At 40.7% G+C, this 20,784-nt stretch overlaps 1 protein-coding gene across 4 annotated transcripts in view; it reads right to left on the bottom strand.

Moving 5' to 3' along the window:
• The window catches only part of ZNF383 (zinc finger protein 383), a 48,338-nt gene that overhangs the window by 22,074 nt on the left and 5,480 nt on the right, over window positions 1-20,784 (bottom strand). For 3 of the 4 annotated variants that reach the window (XM_021097186.1, XM_021097184.1, XM_021097185.1), the window contains 4 exons: window positions 16,440-16,496; window positions 11,809-11,935; window positions 11,404-11,499; window positions 2,911-5,177 (listed from right to left, as the gene is read on the bottom strand). In XM_021097186.1, the coding sequence (XP_020952845.1) occupies window positions 3,982-5,177; window positions 11,404-11,499; window positions 11,809-11,935; window positions 16,440-16,448 (1,428 nt within the window). In that variant the 5' untranslated portion in view covers window positions 16,449-16,496 and the 3' untranslated portion in view covers window positions 2,911-3,981. Of the gene's footprint in view, window positions 1-2,910; window positions 5,178-11,403; window positions 11,500-11,808; window positions 11,936-16,439; window positions 16,497-20,784 lie in introns of those variants that run through there. The other variant, XM_013998484.2, reaches the window with a different exon arrangement.

Genomic DNA, 20,784 nt, shown 5'->3' with positions numbered 1-20,784 from the left:
ATGCAGCTCGGATCCTGTATTGCTGTGGCTGTGTGTGGGCCCGCAGCTGTAGCTCTGATTTGACCCCTAGCCTGGGAACCCCCATATGCTGCAGGTGTGGCCCTTAAAAAAAAGGAAAAAATGAATTTAAAAAATCTGTAATTTGTCCCTACATAGCTACGTTTAAGCTTATATCATTCATACAAATATGTCTTCTTAACCTGCTTTTAAAATCACATATACATATTGAAAATTACATGTTCTTCCACAATATTTTGCCAATTTTGTAATTAATGTTTTATCTTTGTATCATTAGGTTGTTTCAAATTACTGGTATTACAGCTACAAACACCTATGTTTGGCAGAGACTCAAAATCAGGCAGGGGAGTGGCAAAACCTTACCGTGAAAAAGGAAAGCCTTTAGGTGTATTCTGTTTGGAGCTTATTAGCATAGAGAAACTGGAAATGAGGCCAGCAACAAGCAGTGCAATTTATGTGATTGGTTTGGGGGTAGTATTTGGCTTTCTCTGGTTGGTCTTGAGTTGGAAGCAGAGGCAAAAAATAGAGAAGCTGACAGTTATTGATCAAGTCCTGACTGTTCTGGGCTGATTGCTGCTAAGGTTGTAGTTTGGATTCCAGGTTGGAAACCAACTAGTTGCTGCAGAGTTTGTGCATCAGAGTTCTATTGTCATTTATGATCTGGCATTGTCTCTCAAATTTAATGGTTTCAAACAATGGCAACCATTTATTATCTTTCATGGTCTCTTTGGGTCAGGAACTCAGGAACAATGTAGTTGGACTGTTCCGGCTCGGGTTTTTCATGATAGCTGAACCTAGAACAGTGAAGTTCCAGGAGCAATTGGAAGCTAGTGGACATCTCTTATTTTATGTAATCTCAGGGTTCCTCCACATGGTTTTTCTGAGTAAGGTAGTTTGAGCTTCTTAACAGTAGCCTCAGACATTTTACGTTGCAGCTCAAGGTTCTCAAGACAAGAGTCCCAAGAAAGATTCAGATGGAAGCTATATCACCTCTTATGTCTAGCCTCAGAATCACATAGCATCATTTCCAATGTATTCACAGTTTTATTAGCCTACATTTTGTCGGTCAAATTTTCTATTTTAGATTATTTTTTCTCAAACATATCTGCATTTTATAACTAATAATGCCTCTTTCCCCATGTTTTAGGGTTTTTGTTTATTTCCTTGTATTACATGTTGATTTTATTTATAATCTTTTAATATATACATGCATATTGGGTTATAAAACTTCCAATACAACTTGGGCTGCCAAAGATTTTTCAATTGTGTTCTCATATTCATTCACATTTAAATAATGTGTATATTAAGGATTTAGTTCTTTAACCAATGTTAATAAAGAGGGGACATTAAGAGTTCCCCTCGAGGCTCAGTGGTAACTAACCCAGCTAGAATCCATGAGGACGAGTATTTGATCCCTGGCCTCACTCAGTGGGTTAAAGGATCTGGGGTTGCCATAAGCTGTGGTACAGGTCAGACATGGCTAAGATCTGACATTGCTGTGTCTGTGGTGTAGGCCAGCAGCTACAGCTCTGATCCGACCCCTAGCCTGGGAACTTCTATATGCCTTGGGTATAGCCCTAAGAAGCAAATAAATAAATAAATAAAGAGGGGACACTAAATTAATATTCAGATATTTGCTGGTCATACTTTTTTTACTCCCCTTTCTGGCTAAATAATGTAGCTTGTATATTTTTAGCTCTTTTAGGAACTAATTATTAGGAAAATATTCTTATCTCTGCCTGCTTGACAGCTGTGCTTTGAATTATCCATCATTACACAGAGTGGGTCTCAGATGGGTATTAATCTTTACACAGCATAAAAAAAAGATCTTTTTTTTTTTTTTTTTTTTTGGTCTTTTCAGGACTGCACCGCAGCAAATGGAGGTTCCCGGGCTAGAAGTCTAATTGGAGCTGTAGCCACCAGCCTACACCACAGCCACAGCAACACAGGATCCGAGCTGCATCTGTGACCTACACCACAGCTCACAGCAATGCCAGATCCTTAACCTACTGAGCGAGGTCAGGGATTGAACCTGCCACCTTGTGGTTCTTAGTCAGATTCGTTTCTGCTGCGCCATCACGGGAACTCCTAAAAAATGATCTGAATGTAGACTTCCCACACATAATTTTTCTTTTGAAATTTCATGCTGAATAATGAGTAATGAGAAAAGATTTCCTATGTTCAGGAGTTCCCATTGTGGCCTAGCGGGTTAAGAATATGACTGGTATCCATGAGGATGCACGTTCAATCCCTGGCCTCATTCAGTGGGTTAAAGATCCGGTGTTGCCATGAGCTGTGGTATGTGTCGCAGACATGGCTCGGATCTGGCGTTGCTGTCCCTATGGCATAGGCCTGCAGCTGTAGCTCCAATTTGACCCCTGCCTGGGAACTTAACATATGCTGCAGGTATGGCCCAAAAAAGAAAAAAAAAAAATTTCCTATGTTCATTATGCTTATTTCTCTTTGTTTAGTATCAATTATTTGATTTAGACAAAGATAAACAACACAGTTAAAATCCTTACCACAAATTGGAGTTCCCGTTGTGGCATAGTGGTTAACGAATCTGACTAGGAACCATGAGGTTGCGGGTTCGAGCCCTGGCCTTGCTCAGTGGGTTAAGGATCTGGCATTGCCATGAGCTATGGTGTAGGTTGCAGACGTGCCCAGATCCCGCATTGCTGTGGCTCTGGCATAGGCCGTGAATGGCTACAGCTCTGATTAGACCCTTAGCCTGGGAACCTACATATGCAGCGGGAGCAGCTCAAGAAAAGGCAAAAAGACCAAAAAAAAAAAAAAAAAAAAAAATCCTTACCACAAATAATAAGATAATTATGAAAATGAGTGTACCAATGATAATAGTGGAAAACTTTCACTAAACATTTACACGGTAGGAATAGTTCTAAACACTTTATTAATTCAATAAATCCTCACAAAAAAAGAATACATATGCCATGATTATATTTACCAATACATAAGAAATAAAATGTCAATAACATATATAAGTAAAAAGTTTTTAAAAATCTGGAAGGATAAATAATACTGATAACAATGGTTAATTACCTTTCTAATATGAGATTGGGGTTAGGATTGACGAAAAAGAACAAAACAGTTTACAAAGAGAAAGTGTGGATAATTTCATCAACTAAAATAGATGTTTTAAAAGAAAAAACAAGCGTCCAAAGATAAATTTTGGGTCATATTAATCAGGGAAGATTTTGTAACTAAAAACAATGAGATGCAACCCTAACATGAATAATCGGGTCTTTTAAAAAAGTCATTTATAAAATATATCAATAAAAATAATAAAAATTTATATTTACAGAAATACCAATCATCTTTTCCGGCATTATAAAAGCAGGTTAAGGTACAGCATGTGTACCATGACTACATGTTTTTTAAAACAAAGTCTGGTGGACCTTACTCTACCAGCTTGAGAGCAGTCATCTATAGTTAGTATGATTATAATTAATCTTGGCTTTTTTAGTTTCTAGTTTTCTGCTATTCTGTTTTATAATAAGACGAAATAAATTTGTGAAATGAGACCAAAAACTCACACTGACTTCAAAAATAAAGTTATAATTCTACAAGGAATTAAAAAATACAAGGTCACACAATATAAACAGCGAGATATTGGTGCGAGCACAAATATGGAGATCAGAGAAGAATAGCCTTGAAACTCAAGCAAATATAAGCAAGAATATAATGTATCACCAAGAAGGTAGAAGAAAACTGTAGGGAAGGAAAAAACTGTTGAACTGCCATTAGTACAAGATGGAGCAGGGAGTGGGGCCGACAGGCAAGTGTCAGCTCAGAATCTGAATTCATATCTTAAGAGTAAAATATATTTGGATTGAAAAGAAATACAAAATAAAGAAACAGAAAATAGCAAAGGAGGGGGTATCTATCAAACTTTTTGTTTGTTTGTTTAAAATACCTCGAAGGTAACAAGAGCTTTCACATTTATTATTCATCAGTATGAATTCCCTGATGACGAATGAGATCTGAGCCACTACTAAATGCCTTTCCACATTCTTTACAGTTATAGGGCTTTTCGCCAGTATGAATTCTGAGATGTCGAGTAAGGTTTGAGCATTTATTAAAGGCCTTTCCACATTCGTTACATTCATATGGTTTTTCATCTGTATGAATTCTCTGATGCTGAAAAAGTTGTGAGTTCTGAGTAAAGGCCTTTCCACATTCAAGACATTCAAAAGGTTTCTCACCAGCATGAATTCTCTGATGTTGACGAAGTTGTGAGCTTTGAGTAAAAGCCTTCCCACATTCCTTACAATCATAGGGTTTCTCCCCAGTGTGGATTCTCTGATGATTAGTAAGTGCTGAACCACTACTAAATGCTTTGCCACATTCTTTGCACTCATAGGGTTTCTCACCTGTATGAATTCTCTGATGCTGAACAAGCTTTGAGCTCTGCGTAAAAGCTTTGCCACATTCCTTACATTCATAGGGTTTCTCACCCGTATGAATTCTCACATGTTGAAAAAGCTGTGAGCTTTTAGTAAAAGCTTTCCCACATACTTTACATTCGTAGGGTTTTTCACCAGTGTGAATTCTCTGATGGTCAATAAGATTTGAGCAATAACTAAAGGCCTTCCCACATTCCTTACATTCATAGGGTTTCTTACCAGTATGAATTCTCTGATGTTGAGAAAGGTATGAGCTGCAACTGAATGCCTTTCCACATTCTTTGCATTCAAAGGGCTTTTCACCAGTATGAATTTTCAGATGCCGAGTAACATGTGAGCCACAACTAAAGAATTTCCCACACTCCTTACATTCATAAGATTTTTCACCAATATGAATTCTCTGATGTTGGAGAAATTGTGAATTCTGACTAAAGACCTTTCCACATTTCTTACATTCATAGGGTTTCTCTTCATTGTTAATTATTTGATGTAGAGTAAAGAATGTCTGTTGAAGAAATGTGGGCATGTATTCATGAGTGAATATTTCTTGGCCGAAATGCCCATTTTGATATCCCAGTTGTCCTTCAAAGTGGCTTCTATATTCCAAAACATCTCTAAAAGTGGAGCATTCAAGGCCATGCTTGGTAAGTCCCATTATTTCCCTCTGGCATGATTCTATTTCATAAACTTCCTTCTTTAGCGATAACAACTTGGTTTCACACATTGATTCCAGATCTGAAAGAAAATAAAACGGTAAATATTCTTCCCTGCCCTATTTGTGAAAAATTGAGCTTTTATAAATAGAAATGGAAAAATTAAAAGTGAAAATAATATCTGGTAGTAAACGACATAGAGGTCTCATGTATATCTGTTTAAATTGAAATATGGACAAGAAATGCACAAAAATTAATGAGGTATAATGCAGGAAGTGGAGGGAGAAGACTACAGAAATAGGAAACCACTATGATTCTTGCATATTGATGTAGATTGGCATTATCTGGAAAGGCTGATAAATATACAAAGCTTGGGCACATGGAAAGATGACTAGCTATAGACATATCTACATCAGCTTGTATGTATGTGTATGTAAGAAAGAGTGTATTATTATACTGTACGTATTACAAAAAGTGGATAAATTTTTATCTCCAGGAAAAGTCTCCTGAGAGGAATACATATAAAGGAAGAGTCTTGGACTCTGAAGTATAATAAAGTATATATTTGGTCTCTGTCTCCAGTAGCGAACACAGAGCTTCAAAAACCTTTGGCATTTTCTGAGGGACAGGAGTGTTCTCATTATGCTAATGAGGTAACTCACAGTGTGTCCCCAGATAGTTTTAGGGTGGTGACTGGTCACTAGAAACACCCGGAATATGATTAGAGGGTTGGAACTTTCAGCTACTTGACTTCCAGGAAGCAGAGAGAGGCCAGAGATTGAATGGCCATTAACTTACTTAATCATGCCAATGCAATTAAGCCCCAATAAAAACTCTGGACACCAAAGTTCAGTGGAGCTTTCTGGTTGGTGAACACACTGAGGTGCTGGGAGGTTGGAACCTCTACATCTGGAAGCCTACTCGAACTCAGCTAATATGTATCCTTTAGAGTAAAACCACAATTCTAAGTATAGCGCTTTCCTGATTCTGTGAGTGATTCTAGCAAATTATTGAGCATGCAAGGGTGACAGAAATTCGCAAATTTATAGCCACTTAACTAGAAGTGTGGGTGGTCTGAGGATCCCCTGAGACTTGAAGTTAGCGTTGGAAGTAAGGGCAATCTTTTTTTTTTTTTTTTTTTTTTTTTTTTTGTCTTTTTGCCTTTTCTTGGGCCGCTCCTGCGGCATATGGAGGTTCCCAGGCTAGGGATCTAATCAGAGCTGTAGCCTCCGGCCTACACCAGAGCCTCAGCAACTCCGGATCCAAGCCACATCTGCGACCTACACCACAGCTAACGGCAATGCCGGATCCTTAACCCATGAGCAAGGCCAGGGATTGAACCTGCAACCTCATGGTTCCTAGTCAGATTCCTTAACCACTGAGCCACAACGGGAACTCCCAGGGGAGTCTTATGTAGGACTGACTGGCTGTTAACCTGTGGGGTCTATGCTAACTCTGGGTAGTTAATGTCAGAATTAAACTTCAGCACATCCAGTTGGGTATAAAACAGAATAGAGCCCTTATAAAGCACATATTGAATGCAGTTTGAAAGCGGTTACAGAGGTTAACCACATGAAGAAACAGCCTAAGTCTAAGGTAGTGAACTAATTCGATGTGAGTGGCAGACAGGGAAGGCTCAGAACATGCTATGGGCTGAGAACTCAGTGAAAATACTGTTTGCCTTGGAATTTTATGATGCTGATCTCAAGAGAGAGACTTGCTCAAGTACCACAGAAGTGATTGATGGGGAGGCCACTGAGATTTAAGGCAGACAGAAAGAAAAAAAGACACAGTGCAACAACAAAGGAAACAAAAAAGAAAACAAAATGACAACCTATGGAATGGGAGAAGATATTTGCGAATGATGCAACTGACAAGGGCTTAATTTCCAAAATATACAAATAGCTCACACAGCTCAATATTTTATTTTATTTTATTTTATTTATTTTTTTTTTTGTCTTTTTTTGTTGTTGTTGTTGTTATTGTTGTTGTTGCTATTTCTTGGGCCGCTCCCGCGGCATATGGAGGTTCCCAGGCTAGGGGTTGAATCGGAGCCGTAGCCCCCGGCCTACGCCAGAGCCACAACAACGCGGGATCCGAGCCGCGTCTGCAACCTACACCACAGCTCACGGCAACGCCGGATCGTTAACCCACTGAGCAAGGACAGGGACCGAACCCGCAACCTCATGGTTCCTAGTCGGATTCGTTAACCACTGCGCCACGACGGGAACTCCCAGCTCAATATTTTAAAAAAATAAGATTAAAAAAATGGTCAGGGAGTTCCCGTCGTGGCTCAGTGGTTAAAAAATCTAACTAGGAACCATGAGGTTGCGGGTTCCAGCCCTGGCCTTGCTCAGTGGGTTGAGGATCCGGTGTTGCCGTGAGCTGTGCTGTAGGTTGCAGACGTGGCTTGGATCCCGCGTAGCTGTGGCTCTGGTGTAGGCCGGTGGCGACAGCTCCGGTTAGACCCCTAGCCTGGGAACCTCATATGCTGCGGGAAGCCGCCCTAGAAAAGACAAAAAGACAAAAAAAAAAAAGTCTACAGTAAATACTAGACAGGGTATGGAGAAAGGGAACCCTCCTACACTGTTGTTAGGAATGTAAATTGGTGTAGCCACTACAGAGAACAGTAAATGCCTTTAAAAACTAAAAATAGAGTTACCATATGATCCAGCAATCCTGCTCCAGGGTATATATTCCAAGAAAACTATAATTTGAAAAGATATACGCATACCAATGTTCATAGCAGCACTACTTACAACAGCCAAGACATGGAAGCAACTTAAATGTCCATTGACAGATGAATGAATAAAGAAGATATAGTACATATAAACAGTGGAGTACTATTCAGCCATGAAAAAGAATGAAATGATGCCATTTGCAGCAACATGGATGGACAAAGAGATTATCATCTCTAAGTGAAGTAAGTCAGAGAAAGTCAAACATCATATGACATCACTTAACATGTGGAATCTAAAAAACAAAGATGCAAATGAACTTATTTATGAAACAAAAAGACTCACAGACATGGAAAACAGACTTATGGTTACCAAAGGGGAAGGGTGGGGATAGGGATAAATTAGGAGTTTGGGATCAGCAGATACAAACTACTATATATAAAATAGATAAACAACAAGGTCCTACTGTATAGCACAGGGAACTATATTCAGTATCTAGAAATAAACTATAATGGAAAAGAGTCTGAAAAAGAGCATATGTGTATTTATAAATATATATACACATATATACATATATACATGCACATAAATATATACACACACACATATAACTGAATCACTTTACTGTACACCAGAAACTAACATAACATTGTCTATCAACTATACTTCAGTTTTAAAAAAACATGATTAAAGGGAAAAATAATTCTCAGGAGTTTCATACAAGGATTGTTTTACAAAATGAAAGAGGAGGAGTTCCCGTCGTGGCTCAGTGGTTAATGAACCCAGCTAACATCCATGAGGACATGGGTTGGACACCTGGCCTTGCTCGGTGGGTTAGGATCTGGCGTTGCCGTGAGCTGTGGTGTAGGTCACAGACACAGCTCAGATCCTGCGTTGCTGTGGTTGAGGTGTAGGCTAGCAGCTACAGCTCCGATTCAACCCCTAGCCTGGGAACCTCCATATGCTGTGCGTGCAGCCCTAAAAGACAAAAAAAAAAAAAAAAGACATAGTGTAAGACACTGTCATAGAAAGATAACAGGAGCCAGAAGCAGACTAATGAGAGCTGAGTCTCAACACTGATAGCTCCTCACTATACATTCCTAGCCACTTATTTAACCTTTCTAGTCCCCAGTTCTTCATCTGTAAAAGGGAGATAATCCTTAATTTATATTTACATTATTTGTTCCCTTACGTCCTTCAGATCTTAAAAATACCATTTCATCAGAAATGAGTTCCCATCCTGGCACAGCGGAAATGAATCTGACTAGGAACCATGAGGTTGCAGATTCGATCCCTGGCCTTGCTCAGTGGGTTAAGGATCCGGCATTGCCGTGGTGTAGGTTGCAGATGCGGCTCGGATCCCGCATTGCTGAGGCTGTGGTGTAGGTCGGCAGGTGTAGCTCCAATTCGACCCCTAGCCTGGGAACCTCCATATGCTGTGGGTGCAGCCCTAAAATGAAAAAAAAAAAAAAAAGAAAAAAGGCCTTCTCTACCTCCCTTCTTAACACTTATCATAATCTGATATCATATATATATAAATATAATTTCTCTCTCATATTCTCTAGAATATAGGCTTTAGGATAGCAGAGATTTAAATGTTTGGTTCAATACTATAATTGCAGCATCTAGACCAATGCTTAGCATATAGAGTCTTCCATAAGCACTCTTCTGGTTTTCCTCCTTTATACCAAATCTCTTCCTTTTTTTTTTTTTTTCAAATCTGTTCTTCTCAGCTACCTCTTCCTTCCCAATTTAAGCAAAGACCTTTTTGTTTTCCCAACACTGTCTCTATAAATAGTGACTGCAATCATTTGCAAGGCTCCAACTGCTGGGTCAGTATGAATTCATTCCACTTCTGTATATTTAGCCTCTGAGTTTCTGCTAATCTCCCTGTCTGATTCTTTTACTAATCACTTCTCTGCCTTTGGGTAAAATCAAGTGAGTCTTTTACTAGACTCTATTTTGTGAAAGTTATTTATGAATATACATTACTTTTTGACTCCAAGTTCTTTTATTAATTAATTAATTTTTATTAAAGTATAGTTGATTTACAATGTTGTGCCAACAGCTGCTGTAACAGCAAAGTGACTCAGTCATGCCAGGGAATGAGTCCAAGCCATAGCTGGGACCTATGCCACAGCTGCAGCAATGCTGGATCCTTAACCTGCTGAACTCCTACATTCTTTTTTTTTTTTTTTTTTTTTTTTGTCTTTTGTCTTTTTTGTTGTTGTTGTTGTTATTGTTGCTATTTCTTGGGCCGCTCCTGTGGCATATGGAGGTTCCCAGGCTAGGGGTTGAATCGGAGCTGTAGCCACTGGCCTACGCCAGAGCCACAGCAACGCGGGATCCGAGCCGCGTCTGCAACCTACACCACAGCTCACGGCAACGCCGGATCCTTAACCCACTGAGCAAGGGCAGGGACCGAACCCGCGACCTCATGGTTCCTAGTCGGATTCGTTAACCACTGCGCCACGACGGGAACTCCTACATTCTTTTTTTAATAATATTTTCCATCATGGTCTATCCCAGGAGATTGGATATAGTACCCTGTGCTACACAGTGGGACCTTTCCATAAATCCATTCTAAATGTAATGGTTTGGGAGTTCCAGTCGTGGCTCAGCGGAAACAAATCTGACTAGGAGTCATGAAGTTGCGGGTTCGATCCCTGGTCTTGCTCAGTGGGTTAAAGATCTGGCGTTGCCATGAGCTGTGGTGCAGGTCGAAGACGTAGCTTGGATCTGTTGTTTCTGTGGCTGTGGTGTAGGCCTGCAGCTGTAGCTCCAATTAGACCCCTAGCCTGGTAACCTCCATATGCCGTGGGTGCAGCCCTCAAAAGCAAAAATAAAATAAAATAAATATAATGGTTTGTATCTACTAACCTCAAACTCCCAGTCCATCCCATCCACTCCCTTAGACTCTGAGTTCTTAAGAAGTGACACAATCAGCAAACTGCAGCCTAAGGCAGACTACTTTGAACAAATTAGGAAATCAAAAATATTGAATAAAGGAAAAACGGACAACAAACCGAAAAAAGTCAGTCACTGGCAAGCAGTTATAATGAAGACCAGTACTTGGAGGGGAGTGGAAGTGCAGATACATGCATACACACCTACTATTTTGGGAGTGTGGATACAAATTATTTAGATGAGTCCAAAAGGAAGAAAAGCTGGCAAGGAACCCATAAAATATGGGTAGGTGTTCCCTGGCGGCCTATCAGTGAAGGAGTCAGTGTTGTCGCTGCTGTGGCTCAGGTTCAATGCCTGGCCCAGAAACTTCCACATGCTCTGGGCAAGGTGGGAAAACAAAAAACAAACAAACAAACAAAAAACCCGAAAAACCACGGTTAAAAGAGTTTTCTTTACAGGGGAGGTGAGGGCACCTTCCACTTGAAATTAAGAGGGGTATTGGAGAAGAGGAGTAGAAAGGGCAGTAGGTGACGGAAGGAATGAAACAGGTCATTTGTAAACTCATGCTAAAAAGACTATAGACAGAGACTACAGTCACTTGCAAGGCTCCAACAGTCCTGCAGTTTTGATGGGAGCGCTTGAGAACATCTCAAAAATGCTGTTTCTTCACTGATCAGTTATTACCTGCAATGCCCTGCTGCTGACCAATCATTTCTCACTCACCTGAACACAGGCCTTTTGTCAGCTCTCTGCCAACCATCCAGGGCTCTTTCCCTTGTTCCAATAAGGAGATCACTTGCGGCTTAGGCATGCAAAGTCCTGCTCACAAGAAAAGATATGGAACATAGTTATGCTGTGGGTAAATCAGGTCCAGAAATAAGATCCCAGACTCCTGATGATCAAGGAAGAGATGCCACTAGAGGAACAGTCAAAGAAAGAAGAAGATGAGGCTCAGCCATTGCCAGCTGGAGCTTCCTATTTCCCACTCTTCATTTCAGTTCAAACCACTTATTTGGGAACAGGGAGCAGAAATCCAGCAGGGGACTTGAAAAGCAGCTGAGAAATTCACTGTGGAAGAAACTGACATTCCAGAGGAGAACTCAAAATTACTGGTATAGATGCCCTTACCCATTGACACCAGATTGCTGTAATTCTCCAACATCACGTCCTTGTACAGGTCCCTCTGGGCAGGGTCCAGGAATTCCCACTCCTCTTGAGAGAAGTCTACAGACACATCGCTGAACATCACTGACCCCTGAAACAATAAACACGTATATGACTTGTGTAACAAAAGAAATATTTCAGAGACCATTATGCTTATGTTTGGGGGCAAAGCAAATGAGCGATTTCATTGGTGTCACTGAGAACAGAATGTTTGGATCCTAGAAAAAGATATATAATTTATAAAAAGATATATATGATATATATCATTTATATACATATTTGAATCCTAGAAAAATGTGCCAGAGTTGTTACAAATTCATATACAATTTATATATGTAAATTCCTGACTCAATCCATAGAGAAGACCTAAAAACAATAATTAACCCAGCAGCAATAAACATCCTTATTGTCTAGATTATAGTCTCTAAGGACCCTATTCAAATGAAAAGAGTCAAAATTCTTTGGAGAAAGAGATGATTTCAGGATTGAATCAGAAAGCACTGGATGAGTCTGAACATTGCTATATCAGCAAACAAGAGAGCAATAAAAAACTATTAGAATCATATTAAAAGGACACAGGAGCCAAACTGAAGAGCCTCCCACTAGTCAAAGATGGTATAATTCAAGGATCAAACGTCTGATCAGATCAAAAATGTTTAAATCCATAGCTCATAACAATATTGAATAAAAAATTGCTAGTCATCTTTGTAGGATTCTAAGAAACCAACTAATTATTTAAAAAATTGGCAAATAGGAGTTCCCGTCGTGGCACAGTGGAAATGAATCCAATTAGGAACCATGAGGTTTTGGGTTCGATCCCCAGCCTCACTGAGTGGGTTAAGGATCTGGCGTTGCCATGAGCTGTGCTGTAGGTCGCAGACACAGCTCAAATCCGGTGTGGCTGTGGCATAGGCCGGCAGCTACAGCTCCGATTCAACCCCTAGCCTGGGAACCTCCATATGCCGCAGGTGCGACCCCCAAAAGACAAAAAGACCAAAAAAAAAAAAAAAAGGCAAATAAAGAATGTTTGATTCTTGGACTTCCCATTGTGGCATAGTAGAAACAAATCTGACTAGTATCCGTGAGGATGCAGGTTCCATCCCTGGCCTCGCTCAGTAGGTCAGGGATCTGGCATCACCTCAAGCTGTGGTGTAGGTTGAAGACATGGCTCGGATCCCGAGTTGCTGTGCTGTGGTGTAGGCCAGCAGCTCTAGCTCTGACTAGACCCCTAGCCTGGGAACTTCCGTATGCTGAGGGCACAGCCCTAAAAGAGCAAAAAAAAAAAGCTTGATTCTCTTCCATACAAGCTGTCCTGCTGTCCTTTAGGGTAAAAGAACAATTGATGAGATGTTTTACTGTACAGATAGTACTCTACCCAATCTATGAAGAAGGAATTCCTTTTGTGACTTCTAATGAACTAATGAATCTAGACAATAAGCATCACCAATGGCTAACACTGTAAAAGGAAAGAGAAGCAGAAATAATGTGCTTCCTAATGGAATCACACATCACCGCCTATGAAATATTCTTGACTAAAAAATCCCAACTAAATCTGATCAAGCTCCTAGATCCAACTACCAATTTTTAGGAAACACTTACATGATATCACAGAGAAGCAAGCAGCAAAGCCTAAAAAACCGTACAAAAAGAAAAGAGATGGAAGGGGTACCTACAAAGTAAGAGACTCTAAAGACAGCAAACAATTGCAGGGCACAGTCCTGACTTGGAACCGATTCAACTAAAAAATTAGACAATTAGGAAAAGTTGAAGAATGACTAGATGACGATATTAACAAATTATTTTCAACCTTTTCCAATGCAATAATGGCAAACTGATTGTTTTCTAAAATAGTCTTTATCTTGGAGTTTTCTTCTGGCACAGGAAATTAAGGATCCAGCATTGTCATTGTAGCAGCTTGCGTTGCTGCTATGGGTTTGATCCCTGACTCAGAAACCTCCACATGCCACAGGCATGGCCAAAAAATAAATAATATTTATATTTTAGCGATATATGTTAATTTGTATTTGCTTCAAAATAATAAAAGAATCCTGTGTGCGGGAGTGAGGGGAGGGGAGTATGCATGGGAGAAATGGGTGGCATAACAGGTGAAACAAGATTGACTGGAGCTGATAATAACAGAAACTCAGTGGTGACCATGTGGTACTTCAGAAGACTACTTTTCTGTGCCTGGAATTTATTAGGTTATTATTTATAAGGTTTTCTAAAGTGAGGTAGTAAAGAATAGTTACAGTAGAATATTTACAAGGTCCTAATCATGTGTATAGCATCAATTTAAGCATAATTGTAATATAACTCTGTTGTGGAGGAAGGAAGTAGAGAATGTGAGGTGGCAATTCTATTTTGTCTTTTTGGTTTTTTGTTTTTTTATTTTTTTCCTTAACCCTCTGAGCCCCAATGGGAACTCCTTCATATTATTTAATTTCTTTTTTTTATTTTTTAGGGCCACACTCACAGCACATGGAGGCTCCCAGGCTAGGGGTCAAATTGGAGTTGTAGCTGCTGGCCTATGCCACAGCCACAGCAAACGAGATCCGAGCCGCGTCTGCGACCTACACCACAGGTCAGGACAACACCAGATCTTTAACCCACTGATTGAGGCCAGGGATCGAACCCGCAACCTCATGGTTCCTAGTCGGATTCGTTTCTGCTGCGCCATGATGGGAACTCCTGAGGTAGCAATTCTAAATCCACATATACCTTCATTTAAATACCTAGAAAGGCAGAGTTCCCGTCGTGGCGCAGTGGTTAACGAATCCGACTAGGAACCATGAGGTTGCGGGTTCGGTCCCTGCCCTTGCTCAGTGGGTTAACGATCCGGCGTTGCCGTGAGCTGTGGTGTAGGTCGCAGACGCGGCTCGGATCCCGAGTTGCTGTGGCTCTGGCGTAGGCCGGTGGCTACAGCTCCGATTCAACCCCTAGCCTGGGAACCTCCATATGCCGCGGGAGCGGCCCAAGAAATAGCAACAACAACAAAAAAGACAAAAAAGACAAAAAAGAAAAAAAAAAAAAAAAAAAAAAAAAAAACCTAGAAAATGTCTAAAAATGGATTAATCAAGAAAGAGCAACACAGGAATGTTAATTTAAAACATGGTTAAATTCAGAGTTCTTGTCGTGCGTGGCGCAGTGGTTAACGAATCTGACTAGGAACCATGAGGTTGCCAGTACGATCCCTGGCTTAGCTCAGTGGGTTAAAGATCTGGTGTTGTCCTGACCTGTGGTGTAGGTCGCAGACGCGGCTCGGATCTCGTGTTGCTGTGGCTGTGGCAAAGGCAGCAATGGCTCCGATTGGACCCCTAGCCTGGGAACCTCCATATGTGGAGGGTGCAAAAGGACAAAAGACAAAATATATATATATAAATTTTATATTTATATTTATATATATAAATATAATAGGACAAAAGACAAAAATAAATAAATAAATAAAATATAGTTAAATTCTATTGGATTTAGCTAAGAGTTGAGAATGTTTGCCTTTAGGGAGTAGGATGAAGTGGTAAGGCAGGGACCTGGTCTTAATACTCCTAGATTTATTAAAAAAAAATTTTTTTTGATTTGTTTTTAAGGCCATGCCTGCAGCACATGGAAGTTCCCAGGCTAGGGCTGAATTGGAGCCACAGCTACTAGCCTATACCAAAGCCACAGCAACAGCAATGCCAGATCTGACCCCCATCTGTGACCCATGTCACAGCTTACAGCAGCGCCAGATCCTGAACCCACTGAGTGAGGCTGGGGATCAAACCCAAACCCTCATGGATACTGGCCAGGTTCCTAACCTGCTGAGCCACAACAGGAACTCCACTCATTGAATTTTTAACATGTGAAATTTGAGCAACACTTTTTTTTTATTTGTTTTTGCTTTTTAGGGCCACACCCGAACTATTTTACTAGAAAATACTGATTTGTAGAGATAATCTTTTTTTTTTGCTTTTTTTTTTTTTTTTTTAAGGAACACACCCTCAGCATATGGAAGGTCCCAGGCTAGAGGATGAATCAGAGCTGTAGCTGCTGGCCTTCACCACTGCCATAGCAATGTGGGATTTGAGCCACATCTGCAACCTACACCACAGCTCACAGCTTTGCTGGATGCTTAACCCATGGAGCAAGGCTGGGGATGGAACCCATGTCCTCATGGATACTAGTCAGGTTCATTACCGCTGAGCCCCAATGGAATTACCCTGCAGAGATAATCTTTTCCATGTTTATCTCCCAGCTAAGCAACTCATACCTCTGCCTCATCAAATCACCACCCAGACAGGTCAAGTTTATTCTACAAATCTTCTCTTGTTTCCTTTAAGAAAAAGCATTTCCCTGCCCTCAGGCCCTGGGAGAGGGCTGAGAAAAGAGATGCTCAATTATTTACTGAATGAAAATATTAATGCTGAGTCAAAAGAAGAGGGGCGCGTAGGAACAGGATTATTTGGTTAGAATGAGAGGAAAGGGGGACTAGGACCCTAACAGCCAGAAAGGTCAGGAAAAGGAAAACAAACTCTCACATGCCCTTAAAAGAAGGATTTTTTTCTTAAGAAAACCTGGATGTCAGAAAGGTTAAAAAAAAAAAACATTAATTAACTCACCTGGGCCATGGCTTTCAGTGTTAGAGGAGACAATCAATCCTCCTTGGGGCCGTTCTCCTGGAAAAGGAAGGTGTTCTGAGAGGGCAGGGGAAGCAAAGACATACTCTAGAAATCACACTGACCCTACAGTTCTCAGACTGTCCAGGCAAAACTACCTCGACTTCCCTTGATCTCAGGATTTAACTCCAGTTAGTGGGAGTATGCAATAAATCCTCCTCGTTCCAACCCCAGAAACCCCCACTTTAGCTGCAGCAAGATAGACCCTGGCTAGGTGATCCAAACGAACGCAGAAGCAGATTCCCTCTCCTCCACCCGAGCAACCCAGGTTCCTGCCTCAGCCAAGTGATTCAGGCAAGACCTTGCCCCATCCCAGTGATGCTGTTGCTCTGAGCAGATCCCTCCTCTGCAGCCCTCAGGTCCCCAAGCCACATTCACCTAAATGGTACCTTTGGACAGGAACATAGTTCACGCTAATTAGAAGGACTAAAGACTTCCCTAATCAGATCGACCATGATGGAAGATAATATAAGAAAGGGATATGTATATATATAAAATATAAAATATGTGTATGATCGCGTCACTTTGTCACACAGCAGAAATTGCCACAACATTGTGAATCAACTATAATTTTTTAAAGTAATAAAAAATAAAATTAATTTTTTAAAAAGGCTTTCCTAATCAGGGAGTTCCCGTCGTGGCTCAGTGATTAGCAAATCCGACTAGGAACCATGAGGTTGCAGGTTCGATCCCTGGCCTTGCTCAGCGGGTTAAGGATCTGGTGTTGCTGTGGCTGTGGTGTAGGCCAGCGCTACAGCTCCGATTCGACCCCTAGCCTGGGAACCTCCATATGCTGTGGGAGTGGCCCAAGAAATGGCAAAAAGACAAAAAAAAAAAGGCTTCCCTAATCAAATCTCATTTCCCAAAGCTAAGAAAGTCAACTTCTCCCACTACATACCCACACCCATACTCACAGTGGGGCACTCCTCATCCTTATGCTCTGGCTTTGGTTGGTTTTTATTTATTTTTATTTTTTATTTTTTGCTTTTTAGGGCCACATCCACAGCATTCCCAGGCCTATGGGAATGCTGCCAGGCTATGCCACAGCCACATCAACGCAGGATTCAAGCCACATCTGTGACCTACACCACAGCCACTGAGCGAGCCCCGGAAGTGAACCCAAATTCTCATGGATACTAGTGGGATTCGTTACCACTGAGCCACAATGGGGCTCCCCTACCTAGACATATTTATATAAATTTCTCTTTTTTCTACAACTTTAATGCTTTCATTTGTTACATTTAAGTCTTTAATCAATTGCTATTTTATTTTGGTATAAAACTATTTGGTAAAGGAAAATAGAATAAGAATATGAATTATAATTTTATTTTAGTATAAGATATGAGTTAGGAATTCTACTTCATCTTCCCCCACAGGGGCCTACCCAAGTATACCAAGTCACATATGAGTAATACAATATTTCAAAATAATCATTATTTATATGCCACTAAGAAAGAAAGAAACTAGTTAAGATATAACCTGACTTTGGGTATGCTGAAATGAGGGGAAAAAAGATGAGCCTCAGAACAGACGACTATGGAATATATTTTCCCTACTGATTTAAATGCTACCATCGGAGTTCCTATCGTGGCGCAGTGGTTAACAACCTGACTAGGAACCATGAGGTTGTGGGCTCAATACCTGGCCTTGCTCAGTGGGTTAAGGATCTGGCATTGCTGTGAACTGTGGTGTAGGTCACAGACGCGGCTTGGATCCTTCGTTGCTGTGGCTGTGGTGTAGGCTGGCAGCTGTAGCTCCGATTAGACCCTTAGCCTGGGAATCTCCATATGCTGCAAGTGCAGTCCTAAAAAGCAAATAAATACATAAATAAATAAATGCCACCATTATAGATGATACATGTTTGGATGTATGTGTGATTCTGTATTTGTGATTCAGTGATCCGTTTCATTCTCTATTTATTATAATTTAAAAATATGTTTTAGGAGCTCCTGCTGTGGCACAACAGGATCAGCAGTGTCTCAGGAGCGCTGGGACACTGGTTCAATCCCTAGCCCAGCACAATGGGTTAAGGATCCTGCATTGCTACGGTTTAGGTTGTGACTGTGGCTCAGATCTGATCCCTGGCCTGGGAATTCCATGTGCTGTGGGGTGGCCAAACATGAAAAAATAAAAAAAGTTTTAACATCTTGATATATTAAGACCCCTCTGCTCCATACCTATCAGAATGGCCAAAATCCAGAACACTGATTAACACCAAATGGTGGTGAGGATGTGGAGCAACAGGAACTCTCATTCATTGCTGGTAGGAATGTCAAACAGTACAGCCACTTCGGAAGACAGTTTGGCAGCTTCTTACACAAGTAAACACACTCTTACCATATGATCTGACAACGGCACTCCTTGGTATTTACCCAAAGGAGTTGAAAAATGAGGCCACACAAAAACTTGTGCACAGATGTTTATAGCAGCTTTAGTCATAATTACAAAAACATTCGTTTAAAAAAAATTCAGTTATAATTAGAAAAAAAAAAGATGTCCTTTCGTAGATGAATGCTTAAATAAACTGGGGACTTCTAAATAATGGAGTTTTTTATTCAGCAATTAAAAAGAAATGAGTTATGGAGTGATGGAAAGACATATTACTAAGTGAACGAAGTCAATATGAAAAGCTGTATCTGCCCACGATATGATATTCTGGAAAAGGTAAAACTACGGAGACATTAAAAAGATGGGGGGTTAGGATGGAAGAGAGGAGCAGAAGAATGAATAGGTGAAGCACAGAGGATTTTTAGGGCAGTTAAAATACTCTGAACAGGAGTTCCTGTCGTGGCTCAGTGGTTAACAAATCTGACTAGGAACCATGAGGTTTCGGGTTCGATCCCCGACCTTGCTCAGTGGGTTAAGGATCCGGCGTGGCCGTGAGCTGTGGCGTAGGTTGCAGACGTGGCTCGGATCCCGAGTTGCTGTGGCTCTGGTGTAGGCCAGTGCCCACAGCTCCGATTCGACCCCTAGCCTGGGAACCTCCATATGCTGCAGGAGCGGCCTAAGAAATGGCAAAAAGACAAAAAAAAAAACCAAAAAAACCCAACTCTGTACAATATCACAATGGCAGATATAGACCATTACACATTTGTCCAAACCCACGTACTATACAAAACCAAGATTGAACCCTATTGTAAACTATGGAATTTGGGTGATGATATGTTAATGTAGGTTCATCAATGGTACCAAATGTACCACTATTGTGGGGGATGTCAAAAATGGGCTAAGTGGACCATCATGGCTCAGTGGTTAACAAACCCGACTAGGAACCACGAGGTTGTGGGTTTGATCCCTGGCATCACTCAGTGGGTTAAGGATCAGGCATTGCTGTGAGCTGTGTTGTAGGCTGCAGACGTGGCTTGGATCCCATGTTGCTGTGACTGTGGTATAGACAGTTGGCTACAGCTCTGATTGGACCCCTAGCCTGGGAAACTCCATTTGCCGCGGGTGCAGCCCTCAAAAGACAAAAAAAAGAAAAAAAGAGAAAAAAAGGGCTAAGCACAGGTGGAGGGAGGGTGTATATGAGAAATCACCATACCTTCCTCTGAAATTTGCAGTAAATCTAAAACTGCCCTAATGAATGAGCAAAAGAAAAAGAGATTCTGACTCCAAAGCCCGACTATCTAGATTTTTTAAAATAATAATAACTTCTCATTACTCATCTTTTTCAAAAGTTTCCATGTGAACACAGATTAGTTAAAAAAAAAAAAAAAAAAAAAACTGTACCGGCATTTTTTCCCCCTGAGACTGCATAAAATGAATAGATTACTTGAAGGAATTCTGTGATTATGTTGGGCCTTGCTTCCCTTGAACACGGAATAACTTTTAGTGTATTCAAGTTAATGTTTGTGACCTTCAGGAACATTTAAAAGTTTTCTTCATATCTATCATGCACATTTCTTATTCAGATTATTCCTAGGTGTCTTACACTGTTTTTCTTCTTTCTTTCTTTCTTTCTCTTTTTGTCTTTTCTTGGGCCGCTTCCTGCGGCATATTTTGTTTTGTTTTGTTTTTTTAATGGCCACACCTGCAGCATATGGAAGTTCCCAAGTCAGGGGTCAAAATGGAGCTGCAGCTGCAGGCCTATGCTGAACCCATGGTAACACCAGATTGAAGCCCCATCTGTGACCTACACCACAGCTTGTGGCAACACCAGATCCATAACCCACTGAGCGAGACCAGGTATCGAACCTTGTCCTCACAGACACTATTGTCAAGTTCTTAACTTGCTGAGCCACAATGAGAAATCTGCTACACTTTTTTTTTTTTTTTTTTTTTTTTTTTT

This window comes from Sus scrofa, chromosome 6, assembly GCF_000003025.6.
Source record: "Sus scrofa isolate TJ Tabasco breed Duroc chromosome 6, Sscrofa11.1, whole genome shotgun sequence".
NCBI lineage: Eukaryota > Metazoa > Chordata > Mammalia > Artiodactyla > Suidae > Sus > Sus scrofa.
This window is presented reverse-complemented; position numbering and strand designations above follow the sequence as displayed.